Source organism: Poromitra crassiceps, assembly GCF_964638095.1.
Source record: "Poromitra crassiceps genome assembly, chromosome: 2".
NCBI classification, from domain to species: domain Eukaryota; kingdom Metazoa; phylum Chordata; class Actinopteri; order Beryciformes; family Melamphaidae; genus Poromitra; species Poromitra crassiceps.
The window spans coordinates 75947034-75961339 of record NC_139624.1 but is presented as its reverse complement, the minus strand read 5'-3'; the positions used below and the strand labels follow the sequence as shown (position 1 = coordinate 75961339).

Genomic DNA, 14306 nt, shown 5'->3' with positions numbered 1-14306 from the left:
AATGAGCTTTTCCTTGGTTTCCTGCTGACAAATGAAACATCTGTCCCAGTTGGTTTTCTCAACTGATATGATGGCTTCTGCCATGTCTGCAGCAATTGCAGAGGCCGAGGGTTTATCCTTTTACCACCTTTAAGCACTTTGATGTATGGGATACAACTAAGTTCATGCCTTAGCCCTACACTTAGTCCGATCGTTCATCCAATGTCATTTATATCCCGTGCGATCTGTACACCATCCGGTTAACTAAAACCCCATTAACCTTGGCTCGGCTCTCCCGCGCTGGCACAACCTGTCAATTCAGGTGCAGCTATCTAACTGTTTTGGGGTAAATTAGACAGCATTTGGGATACTAACTTTCAATTAGCTGACATTGAACCCCATTCTGAGTTTAACAGCAGTGATATATCACCAGTGTGCCCTGGTAGTGCAGATATTCACTCTTGTCTAATCTATCTATCTATCTATGATCAACACAACTGTATTTTGATGCCTTAAAAATTGTATTTAGCATAATCTAAATCATATAAAATAAAATTACACCAAATCGTCCTTGAAAAAACCCCAATACATTTCTATGAGATAATTGATCTTTTGAGGATCCAGGGGGCGGCCATCTTGAAAATTGAAATTTCAAGTGGCTGAGAGTGTTCTCTTGTGAAGCAACCCTTAGAGACTGCTCATACCAATTTGCATGCTTGTGTCACTAACTAAACAATCATATTGCTTAACTGCTCCATTTAGATGGTGGCAATCTTGAAAAATGGCCACCATCTTGAAATTTCAAGTGGCTGTGGGTGGCTTCTTGTCAAGTGACCCACAGAGACTGCTCATGCCAATTTTCATGCTTCTACCACCAAATAAACCATTATATCACTTAACTGCTCCACTAAGGTGTCGGCCATCTTGAAAAATGCCCGCCATCTTGAAATTTCAATTGGCTCGGGCAATTTTCTTGTCAAGTGACCCATGGAGACTGCTCATGCCAATTTTCACGCTTGTATCACAAACTGAAAGATTATAGCACTTAGCCGCTCCACTATGTGGGGAGAGAGAGAAGGAAAAGATGGGTAAACCGAGGGAGAAACACAAAGGGTTTAGGGAACACAGAAAGCAATTTGTTGGGTTGAAATGATTCTCTTCAGTCTTTAATAGTGTGGGCTACAGCCTCCAAGCTAATTAGAAATGTCAGTGAAACAGCAATAACACGTTAATTATGTTGCAGGGATATTAAAGTTGCCTATTCCATCCCTCCATCAGTCTCTCCACAGTCTCGCTCTCTCTCTCTCTCTCTCTCTCTCCCTCAGTTGTTAATTATGACTGTGATCATTTATCTACAGTCGTCCTAATGAAGAGCGAGAGTGCTTCTGTTTGCAGGATCATTATGGAAGATCATTCTTCACTTTACATTCATCAGCCACTAGATTGACTCAACAAAAAAAGGAAAATGAAACAACCAAAAAAGAACAACTTTCCAAATGAGAAGTTGCCTCTAGTCATTTGGCCTGGTGTGACATGTGTGAGTACCTAAGCTATTGTCAAGTCAAGTCAAGTCAAGTTTATTTATATAGCCCTAATTCACAAGCATGTCTCAGAGGGCTTCACAGAAAGTATGTCTAGCTGATTCTAGCTAACACACAGTAACAAGAATATACAGAATAAAGATAACATTTGAACATTTGAAGAAAGCAGGAGAGTGGAGGAGGGAGGGAGAGGGAGGAGGGAGGGGAGGGGGGAGGTGGGGAGAAAATAGGAAATGTGGAGGAGGAGAGATCCTCCTCTCCACAGAGAACAGAGGAGGAGAGATGAGGGTGCAGGGGAGGGAGAGCCAGGGTAGGGGTAGGGTCTAGGGTTGGGGGAGGGGAGGGAGTAGGATACGGGCCCGGATTAGGGCGAGGGTGGGGAGAAATGGGAAATGTGGAGGAGGAGAGAACAGAGAAGGAGAGGGTGCAGGGGAGGGAGAGCAGGGGGAATGTGAGAGGGAGGAGAGGGCAGAGAGGAGGAGAGAACAGAGAAGGAGAGGTGGGAGGGCGCAGGGGAAGGAGAGCAGTGGGAATGTGAGAGAGGGGAGAGGACAGAGAGGAGGAGAGAACAGAGAAGGAGAGGTGGAAGGGTACAGGGGAGGTAGAGTAGAGGTAGGGTCTAGGGTGGAGGGAGGGAGTAGGATACGGGCCCGGATTAGGGCGAGGGTGGGGAGAAAATGGGAAATGTGGAGGAGGAGAGAACAGAGAAGGGGAGGTGGGAGGGTGCAGGGGAAGGAGAGCAGGGGGAATGTGAGAGAGGGGGGAGGACAGACAGTAGAGGTAGGGTCTAGGGTGGAGGGAGGGAGTAGGATACGGGCCCGGATTAGGGCGAGGGTGGGGGGAAAATGGGAAATGTGGAGGAGGAGAGAACAGAGAAGGAGAGGTGGGAGGGTGCAGGGGAAGGAGAGCAGGGGGAATGTGAGAGACGGGGGAGGACAGAGAGGCAGAGAAGGAGAGGTGGGAGGGTGCAGGGGAAGGAGAGCAGGGGGAATGTGAGAGAAAGGAGAGCAGGAAGTGGCAGGGATTCAGGAAAATAGGGGAGAAGAGGAGAAGGAGCAGAGGGGGGGAGAATGAGGAGAGAGCAGGAGAAGGGAGGGGGGGGCGGTGGGATGTGGGGGAGGAAAGAGCATGGAAAGAGAGTGGGGGAAGAAAGAGCATGGAAAGAGAGGAGAACAAGAAGGGGGAAGAAGGGAAGAAGCGGGGGAAGGGGGAAAGAGAGGGGGGGGGAGAAGATCAGACAACTGACTACTCTAAGCATTAACCAGAGCTAACTGGGACATAGTATCTAGCTAATCTACAGCCTAATCTGGCCTATCCTACCCTGCTCTAGTCTGATTTTAGCCTGAACACTAACAGGTCAGCCTTAGGCTGTAGCTAATCTATCGCCTACCTAAGCTGTTCTAAACCAACCGGCAGCCCTCGACCAGTGATGAAGAGCACCGATGCCCCCCGACCCGGCCCCCGCCCACATAGGGCGTGGGAGGGAAGGCCAGGCCGGGACACAGCGGCACCCCCTCACCCCCAGTGAACGCAAGAAAACCTTTCCACCATATGGATCGCCGCATGGATTGCCCCAGTGACTTGGCTGAGGAGGAACCTTGTGAGGTCGTTGTGCTAGGGGCCAATTGCTGCGGCCCGGACGGACCCAGCCCCCACGCGACCCGCCCCCCCAGCCCCCAGCCACCAGCATAGTGACTGAGAGCGTGAGAGCAGGCCACGCGGGGGACGGGCCCACCCAGGCCACAGCAGCGGACCCCCATCTGGGGACTCCCCTCCGAGACAGGCCGAGAGATGCCGGGCTAAACCATGCACAGAGTTTCCGATAATGAAACTCTGTGAATGGTTTATTATGGAAATAAAATGTACAAGAGAACAGAAAATTGAAAATGTAAAAAAGAGTCCAACAGAAGGGATATAAAAATGTAATTTTTAAATTATCCTAAGATCAGGGAAGGGAGTTGAAATCTAAAAAGTAGAGTCCAAAAAGAAATAGAAAATGCAGTCTTTAAGTGTTCGTAGGTTTAGAGAATACTAGTTAATTAGCTAGGTGACAAAAAGGGATAACAAGATTGGGAGTTCCATGAGGATGATCTGAGGAATCCATGAGTCCGCGTTGGTGACATGGATTAAGAGGAGGGGAGGGGAGGATAGGAGTCGGAGGTGATGATTAAGAGGAGGGGAGGATAGGAGTTGGAGGTGATGATGAGGCGGCGGGGGGGGGGGGCTGGGGGGGCGCCCCCCCCTTCCCTTAGGCAAGCAGGTGACCAGGATGATGAGGATAGGGGTCGGTGATGGTGATGAGCCCGGGGTGTCAGACAGTAGAAGGAGTAGTGGGTAGATGGCCTAGAGTGACGACAGGTGGCTAGGGCGATGACGGCCGGACCTAGGGCTGCAGCGGTGGGGTGTACGTCAGGCCAATGAAGGACACCTGAGGGGGAGAGAGAGAAGAGAGCGGGGGAATCTGCGCAGAGGTGGAACTAACTCTATAGACAACAATAAAATTAGGTCAAATCAAAATTTATTAGGATTATTTAGGATGACTAATATTATACTGCTAATTCAGGTCTAGGTAGTCTAGGTCTAAGTTTATACTGATACTGCTGGCTTGAGATAGCCCGCTCAGCAGTTCAGGACTAAGTTTATTCACCAGCTATTTGATTTTATATCTGAGCTACTGGGTCGGCTGATGCCATATTATTAAATTAGGTCAAGTCTAAGTTTATACTGATACTGCTGGCTTGAGATAGCCCGCTCAGCAGTTCAGGACTAAGTTTATTCATCAGCTATTTGATATTATAACCGAGCTACTGGATCGGCTGATGCCATATTATTAAATTAGGTCAAGTCTAAGTTTATATTGATACTGCTGGCTTGTGATAGCCCGCTCAGCAGTTCAGGACTAAGTTTATTCACCAGCTATTTGAATTTATATCTGAGCTATTGGATCGGCTGATGCCATATTATTAAATTAAATTAGGTCAAGTCTAAGTTTATACTGATACTGCTGGCTTGAGATAGCCCGCTCAGCAGTTCAGGACTACGTTTATTCACCAGCTATTTGATTTTATATCTGAGCTACTGGATCGGCTGATGCCATATTATTAAATTAGGTCCAGTCTAAATTTATACTGATACTGCTGGCTTGAGATAGCCCGCTCAGCAGTTCAGGACTAAGTTTATTCACCAACTATTTGATTTTCTATCTAGGCTACTGGGTCGACTGATGCCATATTATTTAAATTAGGTCAAGTCTAAGTTTATACTGATATTGCTGGCTTGAGACAGCCCGCTCAGCAATTCAGGATTGTATGTACTCAAGAGCTAATAAATATTTCTAGAGAATGACATCATCAAACATAACCATCAAGCACAACCAAATGATTGTGAGAATAAATGGGTTTTGAGTCTAGTTTTGAAGATTTCAATGGAGCCAGCTTCCCTAACTGACAGAGGAAGCTGGTTCCAGAGATATGGAGCACGGTAAGAAAATGCTCTGCTACCTGCTGATTTTTTCTTAATTTTAGGGACGGTAAGATAATTACCGTCCTGTGAGCGGAGAGTACGCGTGGGAACATAAGGAATGATTAGCTCAGATAAGTACGGAGGTGCGAGCCCGTGCAAAGATTTATAGGTTAACAGAAGCACCTTAAAGTCTGATCTGGCCTGAATTGGGAGCCAGTGGAGGGAGATTAAGACCGGAGTTATATGATCAAACTTCTTAGTTCTAGTTAGAATTCTAGCAGCGGCGTTTTGCACGAGTTGTAATTTATTTGTGCTACAAAGTGGAAGGCCAGAGAATAGGACATTACAGTAATCGAGTCTAGATGAAACAAAGGCGTGTATTAAGGTTTCGGCATCCGTTGCATTTAGCAAGGGACGGATCTTTGAGATATTGCGAAGATGAAAGAAAGCTATTTTAGTGATGTCCTTAATGTGAGCATCGAATGACAGAGTAGGATCAAAGGTAACACCTAGGTTTTTCACCTTTGAGTTTGGAGTAATTACGCAGTTCTCAATGTTCAGACTAAGATCAGTGAGAAATGGAAGTTGGGTTTTTGGGCCAACAACTAGTAGTTCAGTTTTGTTGGCGTTTAGTCGTAAGAAATTATTTGACATCCAATCTGTAACAGCGATTAAGCAGGATTCAAGATTAGCGAGTTTAGAGCGATCGTCTGGTCTAATTGGTATATAAATTTGGGTATCGTCGGCATAACAGTGGAATTTAATGCCATATCTATGGAAAATTTCGCCAAGAGGCAGTAAGTAAACTCCAAAGAGTAAGGGACCCAGGACTGATCCCTGCGGTACACCAAACTTCACTGAGGAGAATGTGGACATAATATTTTTATATGAGACACAGTGTGTCCTATCAGACAAATATGACTTTAGCCAGGATAGGGCAGTGCCCCGGATACCTACGTAGTTAGATAAGCGGTCTAGGAGGATCTTATGATCGATTGTATCGAAGGCTGCGCTTAAGTCTAATAAAATGAGAAGAGAGGAGAAATTAGAGTCGGACGCGAGGAGAAGGTCATTGGTTACTTTTGTAAGAGCAGTTTCAGTACTATGGAGTGATCTAAAACCAGATTGAAAGGGATCGAGAAGTTTATTATGCGAGAGGTAGTCAGTTAATTGTGTTGAGACTACTTTTTCAAGAACTTTAGAGAGGAAGGGGAGATTTGAGATTGGCCTGAAGTTGTTAAGAACCTCAGAATCAAGGTTTGGCTTTTTAAGTAGAGGTTTGATTACAGCAGATTTGAAGGAGGCAGGGACAATGCCAGAGGAGAGGGAGCTATTGATAATGTTAAGTAAGGGGGGGCCTAGTATTGGAAGGAGTTCCTTAATCAACTTTGCAGGGAGAGGGTCGAATAAACAGGTTGTGGATTTAGATGAAAGTACAATTTTTGAAAGTGCATTTAGGGAGATAGTCTCAAAATTCGAGAGTATAGTACTCTCGTCTAAGGTTCTAAGGACAGGGCTAGGAAAGGGGTTAGCACCCTTTGTGAGTAATAGAGAGTTGCTAATTTCATCTCTAATACAGATAATTTTACGGTTAAAGAAGTCAAGGAAGTCATTAGCTGTAAATGGAGAGTTTGTATTGGGGGATGGTTTGCGAGTAAGATTTGCGACCGTGTCAAATAAAAATTTAGGATTATTTTTATTAGTGTTAATAAGATCTGATAGGTAGGAGGCTCTTGCAGCGGAGAGCATACATTTGTATTTTAATAGGCTATCACTCCAAGCTAGTCGATAGACTTCAAGCTTGGATGATCGCCATTTACGTTCTAGTTTTCTGCATATTAGTTTTTGTGCGCGTGTATCGTCAGTATACCAAGGCGAGGGTTTTTTAGGGCGACGGATTTTAGTACGTAGAGGTGCGATAGAATCAAGCGAGGCGAGTAGGATTGAATTAAATTGATTTGTGAATTCATTAATGGAGTCGATCCGCTCTGGGAGAGAGGAAAGCGGCCCGATAACAAATCAGCGAGTTCAGTGGGAGTAGAACTATCGATACGCCGGGCGGTATAGGTATCGGCTAGGTTTGATTGCCGGAGGGGCAGGTCTATTTTAAATTGAATGAGATAATGATCTGACAGTGCTGGAGGGTAAATCATGACTGACAGATCTGAGACGTTAATCCCACGAGCAAGGACGAGATCAAGCGTGTTGCCGTTAGAATGCGTTTGTTCATGAACCAACTGAGCAAAGCCAAGGGTGTCGACTAAAGATAGAAAGGCTTTGCAGAGTGGGTCAGCTTTACGGTTAACATGAATATTGAAATCGCCAATGATAAGGATATTATCCGTGCGGGTTACGAGGTCAGAGAGAAAATTGGAAAATTCATCAAGAAAAGATGAATAGGGCCCAGGTGGGCGGTAGAGCATAACTAGGTAGAAGGCTCCGAGGCCAGCTATATTAGAGTGTCTCATAGTAAGTATCTCACAAGATAGGAGCTTATACTTTTGATCCTGCAGAAGACCTAGATTTGAGTTATAAATTAGGCCAACGCCCCCACCATTTCTTGACATTCTGGCAACATGCGAATTGTCAAAGTTAGGGGGGGAGGCTTCAATGAGTGGAAGAACAACGTCCGGTTTTAGCCAGGTTTCGCATAATCCCATAACGTCAATATTATGTTCAATGATTAAGTCATTGACGAGGAGGCTTTATTGGTGATTGATCTGATATTAATCAATCCAAATCGAATAGATTTATCATCAATATTAGTTAATTTAGAGCATTCGATACCAAGAGTAGATTTAATCTCAATGAGGTTGGTGTTTGACGTTTTGAGGGGTGGACGAGAGCGGCGTGAGGGGACGGAGCGACGAAGAGAAACTGTGCTAATTTGAGAGATCGTGGTATAATACGGAGACGGAGCGGCGGTGGTAACAGTCGGATTAATAACAATAAGGTTTGGGTTAGGATATTGCAGAGCGTTTATGGGTCGGTTACTAGTAATAGTGCGGCGCGGACGGAGCACAGTCTGTATTGGATAGACTAAGTTAATTGAACTAGCAGACTCCATAACCGCACAAGTAGAACTAACAGGCTGTCTAGCAGCCTGTGGCCCTGCATGTTGTGGGTGAAACTGTCATTCAAGGATAGTAGTCTGGGTTTGCCGTAGGCAACTATCCAGGTTTTTTGATAAGGTGCTAGCACCCAATGGGGTAGGGTGGATGCCATCCATCTTAAGCATGCCAGTCATGCCTCTAAAAAAGGGCCAGTTATCTAAGAATAGGTAGCCCTTATCAGCACAGTGTTTGGCCAGCCAGTTGTTGAGCCAAACAGCCTGCTAAAAATGTCAGAGTTAAGTGTGACAGGGAGGGGACCAGAGACAATTAATGGATGCCGACTCATCTTGCTAGCAAAAGCACAGGTCCTAGTTATGCTGTGCTTTGTGATCTCCGATTGTTTAAATCGGAACAAATTATAATGCTGTAAGTCATATTCAGCTATGAAACACGTGGATAGTTGTTACGAACCAGTGTAGGTTTAGACTGCAACAAGGAAATTCACACAGAAAATACAAAAATCTGTTTAAAAGATCTTATTTTCCTCTAGCAATAGTGAGAGGTGACATTACCACACTTAACACAAAACAAAGAATATAAATACCTTAACTTAACCTTAAAGGAGGACTTACCCTCTAGATATGTATTAGAACAGTGATTTGAAAATACCTATGGAAAAAACCAAGAAATGACATATGCTCTTGTCTATACTAGACTCTTTGGCTGTGTTCAAGTCAAGATTCTTTTTCGGAAATCGACGCCATTACAGTTTGCCTACTGCCTCAAAAATAATTTATTTGAGAGGGGCAATATCTTTATAAATATCAACAACTAGCCAACGCTGTTGGTCTGTATGGAAACAGAAAATCTGAAAATGGTTGAAAGTTATATCAATTTGGTAATTCAGTGGCGAACTAGAAATTTAATTATTTTTCTGCATGTATCTCTATGGCAGGGTGTCAAATTACGTTACGAGAGCAAAGTGACATGGGCTCGTTACAGCAGCACACCGCACAATAGGAGAAACCCCCCGCTCTGGGGTAACACAATGCGAGATTTCTCCACGTCATTCCCTCGTACAACTAGCGATAAACCGCGCAATGAAATCCGTTTTTAATTTGCGTTTTGGGGCTTTTCGTGATTCTTGTTGAAAGTTACAGCACCTATGATTTTTCCTCTCAGGGCGCAGGCAGAGCAGGACAGAGCTCTTCTCCTCCTCGGAGCACACACACACAGACAGAGCCAGTTGCTCTGCTCTGCTGACTTTCATTTCCTGAGAAGTTGGCGTTGCTTGTACACAGTGATGATATTATATTAGCCGATATGTTTAGAGAAGCTTTGTCACGTTGTCACGTCGTAGTATAGCGTTATACCTTACATTCCCGCTAAACTGCGACGAGATTTGTTTGCTGAAATGTCAGACTGTTGAAAGCCCCCGCCTCTCACTGCTGCTGTGTGCTGCTGCTGCTGCAGGTGCATGAGCGAACAGACTCTCCCGTTTGACTGGCCGAGAGAAAGTGCTTCCAAGTCGGACTGATAGCCGCAGAAATGTCAGACTGTGCACAGAGAGCCCAGCTGCTGCTGCGCGCGCATGAGGTTTTACAGTACGACTCTCTCCCGCCTGCCTGGGCTGGAGACAGTGCTTACAACTCGGACTGATAATATAAACATCATCATTCGAGCCATAGGCGCCGATTTATGTCTGTGCCAGTGGGTGCCCATGCTTGCGGTTGCCAACCAACGCCCCCCCCCCCCCCCCCCCCCCCCAGCCGAGCCCGGCCGAGCCGACCCAAACGCGATAAAGCTGCAGTGACGTAAACGCACACATTTCAGCACCATAGGAGATTTAACAGCGATCTACACACACACACACACACACACACACACACACACTTCACACACCACTTCAGTTCGACAGAATAGGAATAAGCAACCGAAGCACTCAACCACACACTCATTTCAGCACCATAGGACATGAACAGCGTCAGCGGCCCACACAGACACATTGAGAGATCAAAGGTTTTAACCAACATTAACATACACTACTACTACACCTCATATTATGAGGCTCATAATGCACGGAAAATAATAATTATGCCACCGGAATTATTTAGAAGATAAATCATAGATAGCTCAATTACACACCAAGCCCCATGTGGCTCAGAGACACCACACCAACACAAGCCAAACATAATACTGTACACATTGCACTGTCACAATTAATTGACCACCAATAATAGGCCCGCATAGCTATTAAATAGAAAAGGTTTTATTTTTTCACTCACCATTGACGTTATTTTTTCTTTATGAGGAAAGTGTTGCCCCTTGGAGTTGAGCGTCGGATGAATTGATCTGCGATGTTATCCAGGTCCCTGGTGCGTGCCACATCCTTGTGACAGTTCAGTAGAGCAACGTGGTTCAGTCTTCCTTGCCCCATGGTGGACCGGAGATAAGTCTTAAGACGTCGCAGGCCTGAAAATGACCTTTCTGAACTGCAGGATGTTACAGGGACAGTCAGGGCAAGTCTCATAAGTTTGATCAACTCTGGTAACATGATTCTCAAGTGCTCTCCCTGGTCGCTTTTAAGAAAGTCCACAACATCCTGAAAAGTGGCAAGGCAAACTCCCTTTTGTTTTGCTATGTCGCCACACATATCACGGTGCAGTGTCAGCCTGACCTCATCCAGGTCATCCCCATAGAACTGCACTATGCTTTTGCAGTCGCACTTTCCAGTGACAAAATCCTCCACATTTTGCATGTGTTTGAACGCAGAAGGACTGAATCTGCAATCCAGGGATGTTGATGCTGTATCCATGATCTCGTTGTATTGCTGTCGGTACAGAGCTTCTGGTGTCTGGAAGCTGTGTGCGGGCGCACCTCCATCATCCAGTCGGCGGGGGATTTTCCTTGGTCTTGGCACAGTTGGACTCTCCAAGTTCAGCTCATCTGCTGCTGCAGTAGTGTGCTCCCACAATTCCTGGAATCCTTCTTGACGAAGATACCGTATGTCTTCTCTGAGCGTGTCAAGCATCTGTCTAGCTTTCTGTAGGTGCAACTGTCTCTTTTGGAGTGCAGTATTGACAGTTTCCATGCGCGAGAAGAATTTCAGCATGAGTTTCAACGAGAAAAAAGTGCTGAATTTCTGCAGCTGCAGAAGCAGACCATTAGCTTTCCCTCCTGCGTCACTGTTGTCATTTAAAGACAGGTCCTCAAGAAACTCCATTAGCGCACTGTAGTTGGAAGCAATAGATTGTAACGAGGCCGCTTTCACAGTCCAGCGCGTCGGGCACAGAGGTCTCAAAGATGGTGCTTCCTTGCCTTGAAACTCGTGAAACCAGGCGAGTCGCTTTGGTGAATTTCTGATCAGTGTTATCATGTCACGAATGAGTGACATGAAGTTGCGACATGCGGGAATGTTTTGCGCGACATCCTGCACAACCAGATTCACAACATGCGCGGTGCAATGTATGTACACTGCTCGGGCCTCCTGTTCCTGCACGCGAGTCTGTAGACCTGTTCGAATGCCAGACATATTTGAAGCTCCATCATAGCACTGTCCTCTACATTTGCTGATTGGCAGCGAGAATCTAATCAGAACATCTTTTAGCAGCCGAAACAGTGCATCTGCTGTTGTTTTTGATGTCTCGTAAAATCCAAAAAACAGTTCCTCTGGTTCCAAATTTTCAGTCACAAAACGGAAGCAGACAGACACCTGCTCTTTGACTGTAATGTCGGTTGTCTCGTCCATAATCACAGAGAAAAACTCAGCAGACTTTATTTCTTCATTTAGCGTTCTCAGCACATCATGAGCCATGATTTCGATCATCTCGTTTTGGATATCATGAGATAGCCACTTGCTGTCTGTACGAGCTAGCCATGATTGTAGCTCTGGCTTATCTTGAGCACGCAACGTTAACAACTGGGTCAAATTGGAAGACTCATCTGTTTTTCCTCGAATGGCCAATCCCTGACATGAAAGATACTGAATAGAGGTCAGAATAGCCAATAACGCTATTCTCGCAGCAGCCATTTGCTTTTGTTTACCTGCAGACATAGAGGCTACAACATTGACGCCTGCATTAGAATTAGCAGCGGCAATAATAGCAGCTCGATGCACGCTTGACTGTTCGTGTTTTGTGAATCGTTCTAATGCTTTAGCCCAGCTGGAAAAGCCTTCTTGTACAAAAGCCTTCAAAGATTCTAGATCGGGTGATGTGGAGGGAAGCGGAGCCCCCATGTTTTTAGCTGCAGTGCACACCTCACAAAATACTTTGTCCTTTGTGTCTTCATAGGTTATCCATGGGAATTTGGTTTTCCAGCTAGCTTGATAAGTTCGCCCTTTGTTTTGTCCATGATCCCTTCTGGCGGCCGCGGCAACAGTCGCAGTCGCAGACGTACTTGGCCTCGGCGCGGCCACGGTGCTAGCACTAGTAGACGTAGTCCCAGTCGCACTGGAAACCACGCTGGTTGTTGTGGAACTGGAAGTCGTTGTGGTGGTGGTGGAAACCCCACTAGGTTTAATCAAAAATCTCCTCATTTTCGTTGTTGTTGATAACTGTCAGTCTGTCTGTCTGTCACTCTGTCAGATACCACTCAAGTGTGTTAACGTCACTACGTCAGCAGGGTCACGTTGAGTGCACTGACTCATGCAGCCAATCAGATTAACGGGCTATGTTTGGATCATCTCGTTTTGCAACCCGGGGCCGCCGGCGGAGCTCGGACGGGTTGAGTTTGCTATCATGTAAAATGACTCGACCCCGCCCAGGCGGCCCAGCCCCCACAGCCCAGAGCTCAGAGCCGAGCATCCACGGGGAAATGAGAGGAGAGAGAGAGAGAGAGAGAGAGAGAGATATCTGCCTGTGGCACAGTAATAGGCATCTCTCTCTCTCCCCTCATTTCCCGGTGGGTGCTCGGCTCTTTCCGTGGGTGCTCGAGCGACCCGGCACCCACGTTTCCGGCGCCCATGATTCGAGCTTATCCAGGTAAGATATTAATAAAGTAGTGACACATTCAGCGGGAAACTAACTATAATTAAGACATGTGCCAACTTTGACGACGTTTGGTTCAGTATTTTAAGAGCAAACTTCAATAGGAATAGGCTTGGAGTTCTGAGGAGCCGAAAGGGTACAGGGGGGGTAGGGGAGTAATTATCTTGAAATCCCATAGTCTTTGGGGGCACTGTGACGTCAGTGTGCCCCTAATCTCCCATTTATTTGAGAAAAAAAAAAAGCAGTGTTCGACCTTTAGAGGGCGCTTATGCCAGTTATGCTGCTGAAAAATGATACAAATGGTAAAATGGCAACAGTTTGGTGTCAAATGTGGAAATTCTGACCAGAATTCTTCACACATCACCCCCAAAGTCATATATATTGGTTAAAAGCTGAAAAAAAGTGTTTTGGAGGTAAGTTCTCCTTTAACAAACCAAATACAACAAAGTTAAAAGAGTAGGCGGATAAGGGTATTATACACTACGCGAGCGTGCGTGTGTGTGCACCCCTTATGACATAACTTTTGACATCATCACTGATGACATCACATCATTAGCCAATTAGCCTAATTAAAGAAAGGTTTCAGCCCGATCGCAGGTAAAACGTCATAGCTGTGACTGAACACAGAATTTGAAACAAACAAACAAACAAACAAACAAACAAACAGACAAACAAACAAAGTTCACATACTCAATTGTAGATAATGAAACTCATTTGGACATAAAAAAAAAACTCAAATCTAATCTGGGTAATTCCAGCCTTTCTATCTGATGACATCATGTTTGAGTCTTGGTTCTCTGGTTGCTGGCTAATATTGATTGGCCTGATTGGACATTTTTAAGTGGTACAGTACAGTACTGTGTGTGTGTCTGACAATGAATTACAATCTCCCCCTCATCATCTTGTGTACTCTGGTTAATGTGCTGATGCAGCTCTTCGATCGGGTCTTTGAAAATGCTGTGGTCAGTGGTTTTAGACAGACACACTCTTTAAAATGCAAATACTAATATATTCTCTCCCTCCCTCTCTCTCTCCTCCTCCTCCTCCTCCCTCTGACTCAGTTGGATCATTACCCTCCGGTCAGCTATACCCTGCCAGACGCCTCAGACACACAGTTCAACCTTGTGAAGACGCTGTTTTTGGGCAAAGTCTTTGGTGAGTTTGTCAGTTCATCTCAAACTTTTTGGCTCATGCTGTGCCCGCCCTCATTGAAAGACATTCGGTGAGGTCACTCATCACAACCAATATGGAATGTTGTAATGACACAATGTGTCCACTAGAGA

General features: G+C 45.5%; 1 protein-coding gene across 1 annotated transcript in view; it reads left to right on the top strand.

Annotated features, from left to right (window-relative positions):
• Window positions 1-14306, top strand: part of LOC310796483 (contactin-associated protein-like 2) — a gene marked incomplete at both ends in the record, with an annotated part of 775066 nt that overhangs the window by 725127 nt on the left and 35633 nt on the right. The window contains one exon of the mRNA XM_083658673.1: window positions 14085-14178. Coding sequence (XP_083514799.1) covers window positions 14085-14178 — 94 coding nt within the window. The remainder of the gene's footprint in view (window positions 1-14084; window positions 14179-14306) is intronic.